The following is a 19,033-nucleotide window of genomic DNA, read 5'->3' as shown; positions in this document are numbered from 1 at the left end:
GAAAGCAATTTGGTTTGAGGATAGACTAGATGTCTCTACCAACAGGTTTATTTTAGAAACAGTAAGCAGACTGGCGGCTTTCTTTATGAAAAACCTTCAACTTCCTGGACCAAAACATCAAGATCAAATCACTATCAAAAACCAACTAGCTTCCATCCATTGATGGGATACATTTCTTGATGCACTACAGATGAAGTTTCCGGTCATTTGACAATAGATTAAGAACCACAACGAAGGTGCTCTATCGGCCAGATCATCTGAAGTTACATGCTAGATGCTGATAGGAGTACAACAGGGATTGAACATTCACCAGAGGTCTTCCAAAAAGTTTATTCTTTGGTATGCAATTTGGCATTTCCCCCAACAAATTTCCCCTACTGTAACATGCCATAAGGCGTTTCCCCCAACAAACCAAAACCAATGGATGGACGAGTAAAGGCAGTGGAAACCAAACTAAATATAAAAAAAAGATTTAAAATCCGATGGTCCCCTGGCATGGAGAGGATCCAATGCAGCATGAATTGCAGCAGATCCGCTTGTGGATCTGATAAAGAAACTGAGACACACCTTTCTGAGCTCCATTTTCCAGTGGGCCTGCGATCTCTAACTCCAACTGCACCATGGTTTCTTGCAATTCAAATGGCAGCAGATCCACTCACCTTTTATATACTACCTTCCGGACACCGACTGCCTGGTTCTCTCCCTCTCAAAAGGGGCCTCTCACTGTTTCTTGGACCAGAAGTCACTGTTCTTCTTCTCTCTCCCTCTCTCTCTCTCTCTCTGTGCATCAATTAGATGTATATTTTGTTTAGTCTGATATTTACGGACTGGTGTTTGATTCTTGTTCTTATCTTTTCTTGAATGTTTGGTAGCTGAAAGAGATGAATTCTTTGTTCAAGTGTCGGTTTGCTTAAGTAGGATCTCTTGCTCTGTATCTTTAGTTTTATATAATCATATATTTTTCATCAATTTTAATTGGATATCTCTGAATAATGCCGCAATTTTTCCACTTCTTGGTATGTTTGATTTCAGGAAATTCTAAAGGTTTTTGTATTTCTATGCTGAAGCTGAAATTTGTTTTGGCTTTGGTTTTTCTTGGAATATGGGAATCTGAGAATCATGATTTATGTAGCTGTTCATGATTTATATCTTGTTCGTTAACTGTGATGGGTTGGGAGGGTTTCACCAGCTAAATAGTTTGTGTACCAGATAAGAAAGAAGCTATTATGCCTACAGCCTCCGAAAATACTCACTACCCAGGAAGTCTTCCAAAAGGTTTATTCTTTGGTGCAGGCTGAACGTGAAAAGTGATGAGAATAGTCCTCTCAAAAAAGAAAGTGATCAAAATAGGGTCTCTGTGAATTTCGTAACCATGCCAAATGAAGATTTCAGAAGAAACTTGAACTACATTGTTATCAAGATAGGAAACTTTGTCAAGACATTACTGAACATCACTCATTTCCATAATCCCAGCTACTCCATCATGCATGCAACTAAAGCTCAAATATCTGCTACCATGATGATATAACAGCCCATGGTGAATTTTGTGGAGCAGACGTTCATCTATTTATTATGACCCAAGCAAATTATTCCAAAATGGTATGTCTAGGAAATGCAGTTTATCTCATGACCCGCGATAAATTTGAATGGGTTAAGTTCTAATATTGTACTTACCAAGTACCCATGATGAAAAAGACTAAATTTCAGCACAATCAAAAGCAATTGGCTACCACTCAGTTTGCCTTTCTCAAATTATACGTGCTCTTGATTGCATCCCAGAATGCAGGAACAGCATCAGAATCAGGGACTTCCTTAAAAGTGGGAAGATAGTTCAAGTCCACTATGACATGGTCTCCACTGACTTCTTGAATCTGAAATTTGAAATTTGCACAACAATAAGGGAGCATCATTTAAGCTGTCCATATTTTGCTTAAAAGAATCTTTCGTACTTCGATTAATAGTCTAAAAAACCTCCTAATCAGCAATGTAGAGAACCCTAATAAGCGTCTTATCATGTAAATCATGGTGGGTATTGTTAAATTGCACCTAGCAGCAGCAGTATTACAGCTTAAACATTTCAGTAGAGAAAGGCATGGATAACTTACAACAACATCAAATCCAAAAATAGTAAGACCAAGTTGTCTTCTTAGCTGTTTTGCAGCTTTATTGACTAGTTCCACATCTAAAGATAGTTTAGCAGCCTTTGGCCCACCTGCTGAGAACTGGTCCCCAGTAGCAACTGGAAGAGACTTCAGACTGTGTAAGTTAGAACAGAAATTTATATATTAGCTGTTCATCCATTGTAAAACTAGATTGGAAGTTCATATATCGGCTGTTTATCCATTGTAGTTTTTGGTTCTTTCATCTGCTTTTAAACACAGGCATAATGTGCAGAGGCTAGCAGAATGGTCATAAAGTTCCAAAATACCTGTTAAAAATAATCGGTGCAGAACCCTTTTTCTCTGATGCTGATAATAGAAAACTGGCATTTGGCATAGACTTCTTAACAGCATGAAATACTTTGTCTCCCAGCACATAAAACTTAAATATTGAAGACCCATGATCCACATATTCCTGCATTATCAGTACAAGAAGTTTTCAACAAAAGAACCCACATTGGACCTAGTATTCCATGAACTACAGCTCCATGATGTTGTTTAAGGGATCAATTTAAAGCTAAAATGCTAAAAGTCAAATGAAATAGCAGTGCAGCAAGTAGAGCCAACTATAAGTTGGAACGTCGAGTCCAAATACCAAAGCAATGCTTCCAAACCTTGTACAAGTTTTAAGGTCAAATACACAGCTTGAATTTTGTATGGGAGATCAGCAGGCACTCGTACAAGACTTCTGATGTGCATGGCCAAGCCAGGCCTATCAGGTCAAGTGTATTCATCAAGCTGCCATGAGTATAGTTGGCTAGTTGCAATTTAAGTTCCAAAGAATAAGCATTTTGCAGACCTGGGTAAGTGTACCAAGATGGTCTGGAAAATATAAGCCCATCCATTTAGGTCTAGTTTTGAACTTCCCAAACTGGAGTGCTGGACTTGGTACGCATTGCAAGGGTAGAGCCAGGATTTTCGCCTTGGTGCTCCAATAGAAGTCTATGCTTTCTTTGGCCCCTTGAGTGAAAACGTGAAGAAACACCAAATAGAATATATAATATTCATAATAGCAATTTTAAAATTACATCTTATATTTTTAATTGAAATTTTCTGTTATTTTGATAATAGTGCTGTCGCTTTCATAACAAGGCTGGGTTTCCATATAAGTTTGAGTTCAATGATTTAAAAGAATATTTTATATTACCAAATAATCACATATAATGATAATTAATTACGAAGAAAAACTTCTCATATATATTTTCATTAAAAATCAATAGCAAACAGTTAAACCATGTCACTCTATATCTTGTTTCTGAAATGTAGTATATACCTGTACATATTTGTACATAAGAAATATATTTTTGTATAGAAGTTCAAAAAAAGGGGAAGAGGATTGGAGGATGAAATCTAAAGGAATTACTGGCCTTAAATTTTTATAATTCAAATCCTCACAATCATGGTAATCTTATTTCTCAATTACTTGGGTCGGATGATAGATACTTGATGGAATGGATACTCTCCACCAAGGTGTGTGTGTAGAGAGAGGGAGAGAGGAGGGGGGGAGAGAGAGTAGTCAAAGTGGTCACAGGTCCAAGGAACATGAACGTGCCAAGGTCTCTTGAAGCCTGAGCGCAGCGGCAATGTGACAAGCAAGAGAAAAGATATGATGCCAGACAACAAAACCTATATTTCATTTTTCCATATGATGCCAGATAACAAAACCTATATTTCACTTTTCCTTATGATGGCATTCCTCAAAATTGTACATTGCATGGAAATATATAGAATTTATTCACCAGTATTTACATACAAGTGTATAACCTATGTTATGTATTACCTTAAGAATGTAGCATTTTAGTCCAACAAAATGTTAAAATATAAGTGGGTAACTCTTTTGTAGATTCACTATACACACTCCCAATTGCACGTAAGAGGCTCAAAGTAAAAAATAATGGGGCATCCCAATTCCACATTTTATGGTGGAGACTAAAAAGCAGAGTTTTTGATGCTAAATCATTGCTGAACTTCTGAGCTGCTGTGGAAAAGAAATAGGAACAACAAATTGATCTGGATATGCATGCACATAATAAGTACATATGTGTGTCTGTTACATACATATATGTATATGTAGAATTGTAGATACATATGTACATATACATATATGTACACATGCATACGCACATACATATGAGCACAGAAGCATCAGTCAATAGTTGCAGCAGCAGAGGAGGGCCAGTCCATCTCCCAAAAGAAAAAAAGGAAAAGAGAGTAAGAGGTAAAAAGAGAAGAAGAACAGGAAGAATAAGGAATTTATCAAATGGAAGAAAAAGAACACCTAGTGCATTTGTCCAAAGACTCCAAACCCTAGATCTATATGGCGTCCACCTCTTAATCTCCTGTCTACCTCTCTCCTTTTTTCTACAATATCTTTCCCCCTTCTCTCTTCTGGTTAATCACCAAATTCCTAATCAAAAACAGTACAATGTACTTTTCTATGCGTTTTCCTGCAAGGCATATAAAAGGCATGCTTTTTGAATGCCCAAGTGAAGTCGCCTAGCCATGGGGCAGACAAGGTGTGAAGGTGGTGCCTTTGCATTATCAGCACCTTAGGTGCGCCTTCGACAACATTGAGAGTAGTCACATGAAAGATGAGACACAATTAATGGGATTAGGAAGAAGAGAGAGACTTGCAGGTCTTGGAGAGATGGTTTAGAGGCCCAATTTACTTGGAGAGAATAGGTGGATCTTTTTTTTTTTTTTTGTCCTTGACAAGATGGGATAAAAGATGGGAGGCTTGTGGAAGACCTGGAATTGGAAACCAGAAACCAATTATGGAGGGATGGTTGGTTTCTCATCTTTTCTTTTCTTTTCTTCATCCATTTACACTTTGTTAGGATGAATTGGAAATTTAGAATCATGGGGCGAACTTTATTAGATGAATTTTTACAGGCACAGAATTCTCAAGATATTATATAGGTTTCAGTTTTTTGCCTGTTCTACACAGCAACTGTGAATAGCGATTAGGATGCATGATAGTTGCAGGTTTCAACTCCTCTCCACACCAAAGAGTTTAATTTCATGAAGACTCTTACTACCAAAACATTAACCTAATATTCTACATTTCATATAAATTCCACCAAGTAATTGCATTTAGGATCTCTATTAATAACTGCGAATTAATAAAAGTAATTCTACTATTATCAAAATTATAACTTTCATCTCCAATAATCTTGTCAAGTGCCTCCAGATAACTTTTATGATCCACCTCAACTAAAAAGGAGTTCCAACCTTTTTACCATGTCTATTGATTTGGACTAGCTAACCATTTCCATGAGTTAAATTCAAGTGTATGGATGAAAGCAAGGCAATGCAAAGGCATTTTCATTTTATCCACCATATAGTAACAAAGATATGCATCTCATTATACACTAGAGTATGGTTATAATAGGTTTAGTATATTGGAACCCCAATCTAAAACTCTTCTTCAACAGACCCCAAATAGTGTCAATTTTCTCATACAACTCACCGATACAGGAGTAATCCAAACATGCATATCTAGAATAATCCACTCAGGTTTCAAACTTCAAATTGGCCATGGCTACGCCAAAAGCTTATCCCTAGCAATTTGTTGCATTTTATTAAATTAAAAGGGCATCCTAGTGCATGATGCTCCCACTACTGCAGGGTTTGGAGAAGGTTAAATGTAAGCAGTCTTGCCCCCGTATGCTGAAAGGCTGTTTTCATGTTTGAACCCATGATGCCCAAATCGCAATGGAGCAACCTCACTATTGTACAAGAGCCCACCCTCTTGCATTTTGTCAAGTTCATCCTTCCAATCTCTGTTTAGCTTCTTTCATTGGGCATTTAGAAACATATGGCTTTATACCGATGTTTTAGAAGATGGTAGGTAGTGGATGGGCATGCAAAGAGCTGCTTATGTGTAAGAACTATGGGGGTGATTGGTGATCAAGGAATCCTAAAATAAGGAACTTAAAAGAATTGTAAGAACAAGGAGATGCCAAGAAAAATATTTATAATACAAAAAATTGAACATAAATATTAAATAAGATATAGAAAGTTGATGGGAAGTAAAATTGGAAACATATAATACTAATACAAAAAGCGATATACTTCTCTATGCTCAAATTGATAAAAGATATAAGGCAGGCAGCCAGGCAGCCAAGGAGCCATTTTCCGAAATATTGCTTCTTCTCTCTACTAATGCTGCAGAGCAACAAAGATTTCCAGATCTTTTGTCTTCTTCACTTTCTAAATAAAAAGGTTGAAAACAATCAAGAATTGTAAATAAAGAAATAAATAAATAAAATTGAGTTTGGACGTTCCAATGTCTGACAACTCAGGGAGCCAAGAAGCCATCTTCCGAAATATTGCTTCTTATCTCTACTAACTGCTGCAGAGCAACAAGGATTTCCGGATCTTTTATCTTCTTCCTTTTCTAAATAAAAAGGTGGAAAACAATCAAGAATTGAAAAATAAATAAATAAATAAAATTGAGTTTGGATGTTGTTCAAATGTCTGACAACTCTGACCTTTATTGAACAGCTAATTTGTAACTTGATTTTGGGCAAAATGTATTTGATGGAAAAATCAGGAAAAATACTTCTTTGATTAGATTTTAAAGCATTTTTCAGGTTTTGTGACCGGGCTGTTTTTCCACAACAGATTTAAAGGCAAAAAAGATGTGTTAATAATGAAACCTGAGAACTGACAGCTCCTCAAGGTATCTGACTACCCTCCTTTGCTGTTATATGTTTTCCCAGCAATTCAGACTATTCTTCTTCTAAAAAAGCAATATTTTTCGTTAAGTAATGACTACGACCAAAACTTCCAGCCTAAGAATTGAATCCATCTTCTTTAATTATCACAACCTAGCAACTTTAGATATCAGGGTATTATCCATCAAAATTTGTACCTCTCATGTATTCTGCTCGTCCATCAACAAAGGTCTTCTTGGACTCTAATCTTCTCTGTCCAGAAAAGTTGCTCTCACCATTTAGAAGCACAAAGAACTAATTTATTGGTTAATCAAACTTGCATGATGTAGCCCAATCTGGATAACCTATTGATGCCAACGATGCATTAAGATATCACAACTGAAATGGATCACAAATCACTTAGAACATCTAACATCTATATTGATCTTCTGATGTGCTATGTGTACTCCAATCATACAGGTAATCCAACAGCTGATAATTGGTGTGTATCATGCTATAGTCACTCTTCAAGCTCAATTGATTTAAGTCTGCATTTAACAAAATCTACTCCTCTTTCGGGAGTTAGGGCTGAAAACGGGCCGGGATGGGCCAGGCCACTCTTCTACCCAAGCCCAGCCTAAAATTTTTTTCTACCTCCTACCTCCTAGCCAGGCTTAGGCCCAAAAACTTGTGGAAAATCCCAGCCCATGCCCAACCGAGCCTTCTCCCAGGCCCGACCTGAACCCCATTGGGGCAGCTCAAGTTATCCATTTGGGATAAAAATAGGGCTGGCCCAAACCCGATTGAAGCTTAATTTTTCAATCTTCTATACTGCAACTTCACATTTTTTCTGATAAAATACTGTAGCTTCATGTTAGCAACCATCCGATGATCAGAACATATTTACCAGAAAAGCAAATTGATAACACAATTGGAAATGGCATGCCTATCTTCTAAGCAATTCATAAACAAGTACCTAAGTTTGGACTCCATTTCATGCTGGAGTTCAAGCTCCATTTTGGGCCTCATTCGGGCTCGGGCTCTGGCTAGGCCCAAGTCAAGCCAATGATATACCTGAGCCCAACCCAAAGAACATATGGGCTCTGTATTTAACTCCAAACCAGTCCAAAATCTTTCAGGCCTAACCCATAACACAACTCAAAGTTGGCCCGGAACAATGGTCCTCGGGCCAGCCCAGGACCAATTCCAGTCCTATTGGGAGTTGATCAGCTAAGATATATCATATTCACCATCAGCATGTAATCCAATCATACAAGTGATCTAATTATGACACAAGCAATTTGATAAATTTCAACTGTATGTTAAAGCAATGCAAACCACAAGAGCAATTGAAGTAGGACTGATCCATTGTGACTTAATGGCCTACATGACCCATTTCATAATATTGGTGATGCTAGGGTTGGCTTAGGATTATGATTCATATATCATTTTTCTATATTTATTTTGCATGGTTGATGGTAAGGTTTCCAATTGTCACCTTGCAAAGAGGCTATTGCTGGATGCAATGGTAAAAGACTTGGGCTGACAAGCATGATGGCGTAGGTTCAATTCCTAGGGCAGCCACTTTATGCGGAAAAAAAAAAGCCAAAGGGTGGTCTATGCTCAGCCAGCCCCTCCTAGAATCCTAGATTGCCGAGATCATAACTGGGTAATGGTCTTTTTCAAAGGGCCCATTGCTTGGTACAATGGTAAAGGCTTGCACTGACAAGTGCAATGGCATGGGTTTAAGTCCAGAGGCAGCAACTTTATGTTAAAGAAAAAAGGTAGGTCTGTCCCCAGTTTGCCCCTCTCAGGACCTTGGATTGCTGGGAACATAACTGCGCAATGTGGTTTATCTGGTTGCCACCTTACTAATTGTAGTCCATATATATTTGATGCGATTGTCTGGACTATAATGGACCTTATGTTTCACACTCCAACTACTGGATCTTCTCATATTGAGGGCACTGCAGTGACTGCTTTACCTAAACTATGTATTGATGCATGACGTCTGATTTTGACTTGAGCAACCAGGCAGCCACCATAGAATCACTGCATCTAAAAATTCTGTAGGTCTCTTTCTTCCTTATTCCCTCATCTTCTCTATAATACTTGATCGTCAAATGGGCCTTGGTAAAGTCACTGTTTTTGGCCAAGACTTGTGCTCGCAATTGTTGGATCTAAATAGCTCTACCTCAATGGACCTGACATCCATGACCTGACAAGAGTTTGCTCAACACCTGATCCCACAAAAGCATGTGGAGTGGTTGGAGAGCGATCGATACTGTAACAAACGTAAACATTTGAGAACATTACATGCCATCTTTTTTTTTTTTTTCCTTTTTGTGGGAAAATAGGCCTTGATTTGGACAATTGGCAAAGAAGGATGCATTAAGCCAACCATGATTACAAATCTAATTTATTCTCAAGTTCTTTAAAAGAACCATGAAAAAACATAACTTGAAGCAAAATTAGTTCTAGTTTGTAGCCTGATTTACATTTTATATACTTCTCGACTATATATACGTACATATACGTACGCACGCGCACGCGCGCTGTACATACACGTGTATACACGTGTATATACCAGTATATACACGTATATATATGTATATATATGTATATTTATGTATATGTATATATGTGTGTGTGTGTGTGTGTATCGAGAAAGAGAGAGAGAGAGAGAGAGAGAGAGACCAATATGAAAACCAAAAAAAGCTAATATTAGTATAGCACTTTTAAGATTTTTGTTTTAGGACAGTGTAATCATCTGAACACCTAAAGCATGTCATATTATCAGAAAGTTTATGTTCCACATAAGTCTTGGTAATAACTTATGAAACATTAACTCTATAAAAGACCAAACTGTAAAAAACTGAATCACAATGTACAAAGCGCAATTTCTCTTGATATTCATTTTGATGCCAGAGGTATAAATTTTCCTGTACTATATAAACTTATGATGCATCATCTGCAGGTGATTCTTGTTTACCTGAAGAATAGCTGGAAGTGGAACAGGAAGGTCCACAAAATCTTCAAACTTGAATACTAATGCCTGTGAGGAAGGATAAGAAAACAAAAAATGATTTGAGCAAGAAGCCAACTTAACTAAATTGTATGGTGCATAAATAATGCTAGGTCATATTGCCTGTCAAGTAAGAATGATAAAGATATAATAACAATGATGATTTAAAGATAATAACAGCAATGATTTGAGTATATCCATTTCTCAAAAGCTGAAAGGTGGAGATAAATTTTTTTTTGCTGTAATTTTCTTTCTTGTAGTCCAAGATAAAAAAGTTATCTTGGAACTCATAGGTAATAACTAAATCAACTAAATAGCTTTTATAGCCGAAGTTGCACTTTGTCAGTTGTCAGTCGAGCCAACTGGAAGATAAAAAGATTGACCAAGTTTGCAGAACTAAAACCATTTGCAGATTGAGCCACTTCTCATTACAAATGACAATTGCTGAAAGAAGTTATCACCACAAATGCTTCTACATTCTGCTTACAACAGTACTACATTATTCATAAGGGCAAGAAAAGGGGAATACTGGAATAAGACGATAAGAGAATACCATATTATGAGCATCCGCAACCCCGCATGCGATTTGTGGTTTGACAATGATTGGAAAGGATAAATTAGCTTCTAATAGTCGATCCCTTAGACTAGGATCATGAAAGATATCAACCTACATAATTAAGCACAATATGCAATTATAATTTACCCACAAACATAATAGCAAGGATTCAAATACAGGTGGTTCAGTATAGGGTCAGCATTGGTGTTAGTCCATAGAACAGTAGGTATGTACCAGAAAGTACCAATACCTTCTTAATCTAGTTGATAATGACTGTTTCAATCTGTGCCAACTGTACCAGTACCATACTGTTCCAGCTCAAGACCAGTATGGACCCGATACCAGTGGTTTAAACCTTGTATAATAGATTTGCAAAAGACTAGCACCATAACAAAATTATCATATTTGTTAATTATGTTCTAGAGATTAACCTGGGAGGCTGTCCCATTAAAAGGATGATGTTTATTGCTACAAATTCCATCAAAGAAAGCATTCATTAGTATGATTCATTCCAAAAATATTCAAACGTGACCTGGAATGCAGGTTTTGTGCCTTGAGCAACCACTTAGGCCCATAAAACCACTAAGGCACGTTCTGGAACACCTAGAAGCTGTGTTAGCAGTGCATGGCTTCATGAAAATGCTCAAAGAGAGGAAAAGAAATAAGGCGCCTTCAGTGATAAAAATCAGCAAAAACCAGATTATGACACAGTCCATATCCAAGGAGTATGGCCATGCAGACCGATAAGATATCAACTCAATAACCCATCCGATGTGGCATAAGAGTTTTATGCTATTCATAAGGATTTGGCCTTTTTAGCAGGGTAAATTTCTCATTCCTCCCTTGCCACCTTGGATAGTGAGTGACATCAGGCTGCATAACATTCTCCAAATAATCCCAATTTTGCAGGGGAGCTGCAACAAAATGAATGCACTGCATTTCTGAGATATCTGTATCATGCCTACACGCTCAAGAACAAGTATGCAAACTGCATTAGTCATCAATTGTATGGCCCAGTTGCTACTGCTTACAATTTTGTGTTGCTTCTATTGTTTATTTAGCCATGTTGAGGATCGTTGAAGCATGAAGTCTTAAGACAGTAACAGATTGTTTAATTTATATATGATAACTGGCATGTAAGCATAAATAAGTGAATGGGGAGAAGAAGGCTAGTCAACCAGAAGATGTGATTTGTGACAATTACCAAAAGCATGCAACTAAAAAGCAATGGAACGCTAATTAGTACTTCTTTTATTTTGTCTCATTTCAATTGCACAGATCAATTCAGGCAGCAAACAGGTACCACTCTGAGAAAAAGACCTTTAAAAAATGTGGTGCCCGGAGTCTACACCGATCATTGACATTGAGATCCTGCAATCCAAGAAGAATTTGTTGGATCTTATGGCGATCAAGTAAAGGGTATATATTGTCAAGTGGGTCCATTAAGCAACAATTTGGATGGTCCTGGATAGACCTGCATAAAAATAAAATTCATTACAGAAGGATACTGATGTTAATGATCAGCAATAGATAGCTCAAAAACAGTTAGAGACCCAATGGAAAAAAAAACAAATACAATGACCAACTTGTTTAGTGAACTACCAGGATGGAACTTATTTGGCTCGTCACCTATGAGCAAATGAACTTAATCTGACAGAAAATGTGTGCTGTCACAGGTGCTAGATTTTCAGATCTCTTAGGGTTTAAATTAATTGGGTGAAACAGTGACACAAACGCTGAGATACCAGTTTGATAAGGTGAACAAAATGATAGAAAAAAAATGCTGGTTATATTAACTGTATTTGGAAGCTAGCATAGGCACAACTATCAGCAATATACCTCAAATGGAACTAAACAAACTATATAGATACAATGTTTATGGTATAATCAGAAAATAGCACTCTGATATTGGTAACCTGATCACTGGAGAAGCAAAAGAACAGCTTAAGAGGATTTGTTGATATCCTTTGAGCTACAAATGCTATCAGCAAAAGTAAATTAACAGCATGGGCACTTAAGTTGTAGCAGGATACAGGGCATACTGATGCAGGAACACATCTGGCAGTACTGATTTCAATGATAACATGTAAACCTGTCATTTATAAGGTACATTAGGAATCAAAATTGATCAAGCTCCTAAATTTTGGGTTAATTTTTAGATTTTGGGTAGAAAATAGAAGGTTTAGAAATATCTTTGTTTGATTAACAATTGATCAAATTAGACATAAACAACCTCATGTTAACTCACTGCTTAGGATATCTTGGGTATTTGCAAAAGGGTTGAAGTTGCTGCAAAAGAAGACAAGCACATGAATACTCTTGAAATGATTATTTAATAATGGTTGCCCTTTTTAGAGGGTTCTGGGGAAAGACATTTTCTCTCCCTCACTCCCTCCTCATAGAGATTTTTGTTTTTGGATCTAATTCAGATCTGATACAAAAATAACTTTCCTATACCTTTTAGTGTTTTACCTTATTCACCACTTATTTGACCTACATAGCAACAGATCCAATTCAAAATTGATTATTTAAACATAGAGTAATCCCTTGTTGCTCACTTGTGCACTATTGTTCACGGCTCATTACCCTACTCTTCTCCTATTACTAACAAGTTACCATCCAGAAACATAGATCCAACTCCTTCACACTGGTGTTCAGATTGAATCAGCTAAAATCTATTCTAGAGGCTTGGATAACAAAACAAAATAAACTATGTTGACCTCTTTTTCATGTTCAGATGTGAAAGCAAAACTGAACAGAACTGCTTCTCGTTCATTAACTATCATAATATCAGATCCTCACATATATTGATTTTGGCAATCACCTTTCTAGTTCTTGCATTCCCCTGGAGAAATAAATTCCCTTTGGAAAATCCAAACAGTAGTCTGGCTCAATGCTGAGGATCTCATCAGTTGCTTTATGGAGGATTACATCAACTTCTTGTATTTGAGGTGCCAAAGGAAGTTCAAATGTGAGAGGAACAAAAAGCAATCCATTTTGAGTAGGATACATAGGGAATGCGCCTCTCTGTCCAAAACAAGTAGTCATGCAAATGAAGTTGCAACCGCAGCATTCAATATAATACCTGCATCTAGTTCTAAACCCAGACTTGCCTTTGCAAAATCTTCTTCACGAGATGGTTTCATAACATAGCCAACCATCAGGACTGGTGTGCAGCGCATCACCTGAAGCAAATAATAAAAACATTCTAAATGGGTCATATGGAGATACTAGATCAACTATGCAGATAAACAATCACCCTAATAAAGTTGACTCAGAAGTAGAACCCGGAGAACAAACAACCTTCTTGCTGAAGCTGCAAATAGTAATTGGCAACTCTTCCAACTTGTCAATAAACAACAACTCCTTATCCATTGTCCCACCCCTTTCAACACCTAGATTGTAGTAAGAAATCCAATTAAAATAAACATAACAGCTGCAAGTGCTCAGTTAATTCAAGAATGAACCACATATCTTGATTATGAGCTTAAGAAAGCACAAGGAATAGGTCCATATTTAGAATATGGAAGATTCCCTGTCTAGACAAAAACAAACACTCACCAATACAAATAATCCTCCAACCATGATTCTGAAGCTTGCAGAAAAGTGTTTCATCTTTTCTGGAAGTTACGTAAAAGCATATCTCTCCAGCTGCATGCCAGTCTGGCAATGACTCATTAAATGAATTCCTTGCATGTGATCCATGCAATGAGATACAATCAAAGGAGTATGATCCGGCTGTCTGTTTAAGAAAGATTTCCTATAACAAGCAGTTATAAAGGTCAAGAAAATTAGTATGCCAGTCTAAATTGATATCAGCAACGTAGGTTTGTTAAAATATTGGCATGAACAAAACATAGTAAACCATCAACCAAATGTTTCTCGAAATAGTAATGCTGGCTCTTTATTCTAAAATCATAAGAAACATGGCATAGAACAAGAGAATATACTTACAAGGCTTAAGAATAATAGTGCAATCTTACAATATCAAAAACAAATAAAAACATGTCCAAAGAAAACCGAACAATTAGGCCAAATCATAGACATAATTATTACTAATAAGCTCCACAAATCCTTGTTTCCTCTGCATATTTATCTAGTATTACAAAAAGGCCTTGAACAATTTGAATTTAATACCACAGAAGAGATCAAACAAACAAAAAACTTAACTAAGTATTAGTAATTTTTCACTTGCAGCTAGTAATTAATGGTGGCACACCACAAAACTACATAACATCAACCCCATATTCGCTGATTTAGGAACATAGATGATGGCAAAAATGTACTTTCCACTTTCAGAACAGGACCAGGAATCAGCAAGCAACTCTGAAACAAGAAAGAAACCATTGGAAAAGTTCCCAAAGTGATCTATGAAAGACATTGATGTCACAAATGAGAAAAACGTATGCAAAATGTACATAAACCTAAGTGCATTTAAAAAATGTTTTTTAATTACTTTGCACCATTTTGCACGGGTTTAGCTTTTAGGGCGACATTTTCTTCTCGTTTATTATATTGGGAAACTGATAATATGCACTTCCCGAAAGGGTATCCACAGAAAAATAATGTCAACTTGGAAAGCCTTTTTAGGCTTCTATGAAAAAATAAAAAGGTGAAAGTTCTAGAAGGACAACATGCAAAATTCAACGGGCATTCCTAGTCATGAGAGTTAACTTGTTTTATTATATCTATTTGACTGGATGACCACCTAATGTGTCTAAACAACCCTGGGCCCCCAAACAAGTAATTGAAGCCAAAATTTTCTGCATCATCTTGACAACTATGCACAAAATATCCTTTTCCTTGCCAGCATGTCATGTAATGGATAGGCATTGATACATCACTCACCAGACCTTAGAGTTAACATTAAAATAATAATAATAATAATCATCAAACAAAAAAGCACCACGTATCCTCAGTACATTAGCTTTAGTAACACAACAACCTCTTGGTTTATGCAAAAGTATAAGAATTACAAACTAAAGAAATTGTTGATGTAGAAAAGGGTACGAACAAAGACTGACTTTCATTGCATAAACCAAGCATAAGATCTCAATAAAGTGTTAAAATAATATGTCTTAATTCTTTTTTCATAACCAATAAAGTCTTTTCAATTCAATTACATTTTCCATTTCCATCAAACCAATGAGTTTCGATTTCAGTGGTTTTCAAGTTAGTCTCAACAATGGCCATTGAAAATTACTAAGTAAAACATGTAAAAAAAGAAATTAAGAGAAAAAGCGACGAAAAATAAAATAAATCTATAAAGTATGTATGTTGTTTTGGGACTTCTGCATTTGTCATATAGGTGGTTTTGAATCTATCAGAATTGTTTAAAAACTAAAAAAAGTCAAGAATCACAGTTCAGAGTGTGACAATGGTTTGGCATTTGATGGCATTCTAGCATACAACAAGCCAATGATTTTACGAATTTAATATTTAGCACTGCAGGACTTATTTTGAATAGCTTATTGCATTAATTCAAATATCTTTTCAAAGTATGTAAAATTTGAATAGAGAAACTGCCGTCTAACATTTAAAAAATAAATGAGCATAAATTAGAATTGTAGACCGTCTGGCCTCATGAGTTATTCCAGCTGAATCTCCAAAGTTGGCCCTAGTTTCTTGGTTATGACCAATACCAATACAATTTGGTCGCAATTTTGAGCAACACTCCAAACACAAAGCCAATATACTCTAAAGAGAAACAACAACACCATCACCCCTTTAAACAAAACAGTTCTTCTATAACGGTTAACTCATCATACCCTTGTGGAATGATGCAAAAGAATTTATCAGATAAGTTTGATCATGTTGTGTGTGGCTACCTTTGTGATATATCGTACAACAGAAAATCATCAAGCAGTTTTACAAAGAGCATGGATGCATCCTAGTTCATTTGAATATGAGTCCGGGATTTCTTTTCAAAAGAATAAAAAAATCTAACATGCCCAGAATCATGGTTTCAAGTGCCGATGATACTTTTGCTCAAGATAAGTGCCAATAATATAGCTTGACTCATCATGCTAGTCCAATACTGGCACAAGGAATGGGCTGGTGCAATGCCATTTAACTCCATTTTTTTATTTTTATTAACTAAAAGAACATCTCAGTACATTTTTGTCTTGGGATGGTGTGGCACATGTGCCAGCATAGCACATAGTATGCCATTGGGTGACTGGCACAGCCACTCAGAACCTTTCTTGATTCATTGCTTATCTTGTTTCTTTCCACAAAATGAATATTGCAAGAGACTGTAACTTTACCATTACAAGGGAGAGAATGTTTCACTGTTGACATTCATTGGATCATCAGTGTTCTTCATAACCATGTTTCTTTATTTTATTTCTTATAATACATTCAAGTCTAACAGGAAAATCACACTCCTAAAAATGCCATTTAATTACAAATAAATCTTATTATGACTGCATAGCATCTTGTGCCCCTTTTCTGAAGATTAGCATCAGGTATTACAAAGGCCTTGAAACTTTAAATTAATGTTGGAGAGATCAAATTCCAATACCCATGTATTATGCTATATTTCTTATAATATTTTTAATTTTCAACAATCAGATGCACATAGCTTTCTGCATTAAACCTTTTCATATTCCCTATCTAGACTCATTTCAGATCTAGAGAAATTTTGGATGGCTGCTCCCTAGACCTTGAATCATATAAACAATTAACAAAGATTTGCCCAATCCTCCAATTGACCAACAAAGATGCAAAGCAAGCCAGCAGTCAATTTTGATGTAAGCATTAGCTCGTTGCATTGCATGTAAAATTATAGATATGCCCAATCTACTAGAAAATAACACACTTATATGCAGGTGCAACTTATAATTATTTCTAAAATTGCCTCACATATACAAACAAGAAAACTGCTCACATTTTTTCCATAAACAATCATATAATGATACGTTAAAAAATAAAAATAAAATAAAGCTAAGAGAATAACAAGATGCACCTTTTGTGGTGATAGATCCTTTTGGTAACAAAAACCCTGCGAAGTAAGTGTGACATAGAGGTTAGAACTTTTCATGAATAGGATCACGCCATGCCAATTTTCAGGTAAAGAGTAACAGACAAGCAAATGATAGGATATGCCACAGCACTCAACTGATAAACTTTTATTTGGATAACCATCCACACTAGCATTCAAGGAAATCATACCGCATGCCAGTGAAATTAATCATTGATAAACACCATACAGTATAGACAGCAGACACCTTGTTCCAAAGCTTTAACACTTTGAACGGAAGATTGACAAACTTGTTTAAATTAGAATGGAGGACAAAAAAATTTGGGTCTTCGTTTTCTAAAATGATTTTGATAGTGTTCAAAACCAATACAGAAACTACAGGAATAGGAGAAAAGAACAGCATTCTACACAAAATTATTCAACCTTAAAATTCAAAATAGACATGACAGATAAACCCAACATGCAGCATAGAGAACTGAATATATATATACTGTTTTCCTATTCTAAAATTCCCAGTACAAGCATCATCAACATTTTCAGAAACCAATTCAAAAGCACGGAAACTTTTTTTTCTTATACATTCAAACATTCACGCAATTTCTCTTGCTTCAAACAGATCAAATCAAGAATGAGAAACCTAACTACGAAAACTGAAAAGAGAAAAATGGAGAGAGAAAAAGAGGAATCAATAGCGATGCATTGAAGCTGCCAGAAGGATGGCTCCTTGGACCGATTGCCACAAAATTTGATCCCAAAAACAGAATTCAAAGACGGCCATTTCTTGCCAGACAAGTCAAGGGCTTAAGAAATCAAGAGATGAAACAACAAAAAGAAGAGGATTTTGGAAGGTCGTATACCACGCGAAGCTTCGAGTACTGAAGCCTACGAAGAAGAGTTGCGGATCCCGGAGGGAGGTAGAAATTACCGCTTCCGGCATCGGAGAAGAGGAGCGATTCGTCCAAGAGAACCCCTCGAACGCCGCCCATCGCCGTGCACGGTTTCCGCTCTTGGAGCGGTGGAATTTTTAGCTCTCCCCCTCTCCCCTCACACAACTCACTGCCTGCCTATGGGCCTTTTTGTCGTTTCCATCCAAAAGAAGGCCCAAAAAAAAAAAAAAGGGAGGAGGAAAAAACTATCATTGTTATTTTTTAGTAAAGCTAGTAGTGTTCAGAAAATAAATTATTTTAATTTAATAAATATGAAAAATAGAAAAGGATGGTTATTTCATTTAGATCAAAAGGTTAAGTGGACTAGGTGTTTTCTAATTTCTGGGACTCACTGGCAAATATTTTATTTTTTAATATTTGCTAGCAAAAATTAAATTCCATACATGGTTCTTGGTCTCATTACATGCTCTTTTAGGTAGTGTTTGGTTAATTGCAACTCCCTCCTTAACATATTTGGGGTTAGGGATTTGCTACAGTGCTTCCTAAAATGTTATATATAATAAATTTTTATTTTTCTTTACCGGTCATTGTATAAAGAATGATCCAATTTTTCCTCAAGGCAACCAATTAGAGCTGGTGAAAAGCCCACAGATGGATGGCAAGTATCGTAATTTGGACAAAATCCAAGTGTCTCAACTGATACCCTGTAAGAAAATGGCTGAGAATGCGTGTGGAAAACTGCAACTGGGATTCACTTACACCCAGC

At 36.4% G+C, this 19,033-nt stretch overlaps 1 protein-coding gene across 1 annotated transcript; it reads right to left on the bottom strand.

Moving 5' to 3' along the window:
- Positions 1 to 1,362: 1,362 nt before the first annotated feature.
- LOC105034839 (inositol-tetrakisphosphate 1-kinase 6) lies at positions 1,363 to 18,445 on the bottom strand. The gene is made up of 12 exons (XM_010910150.4): positions 18,238 to 18,445; positions 17,366 to 17,401; positions 13,960 to 14,158; positions 13,702 to 13,793; positions 13,512 to 13,583; positions 13,223 to 13,425; positions 11,719 to 11,872; positions 10,396 to 10,509; positions 9,810 to 9,872; positions 2,429 to 2,574; positions 2,106 to 2,256; positions 1,363 to 1,871 (listed from the first exon to the last, which is right to left on the bottom strand). Exons 1-12 carry the CDS (start codon positions 18,364 to 18,366, stop codon positions 1,734 to 1,736), a joined length of 1,497 nt encoding a protein of 498 aa, XP_010908452.1. The 5' UTR covers positions 18,367 to 18,445; the 3' UTR covers positions 1,363 to 1,733.
- Between the last annotated feature and the right edge of the window lie 588 nt (positions 18,446 to 19,033).

Source organism: Elaeis guineensis, chromosome 1 (assembly GCF_000442705.2).
Source record: "Elaeis guineensis isolate ETL-2024a chromosome 1, EG11, whole genome shotgun sequence".
Classification (NCBI taxonomy): Eukaryota; Viridiplantae; Streptophyta; class Magnoliopsida; order Arecales; family Arecaceae; genus Elaeis; species Elaeis guineensis.
The sequence above is the reverse complement of the archived record's forward strand: the minus strand, read 5'-3'. Positions and strand labels throughout refer to the sequence as shown.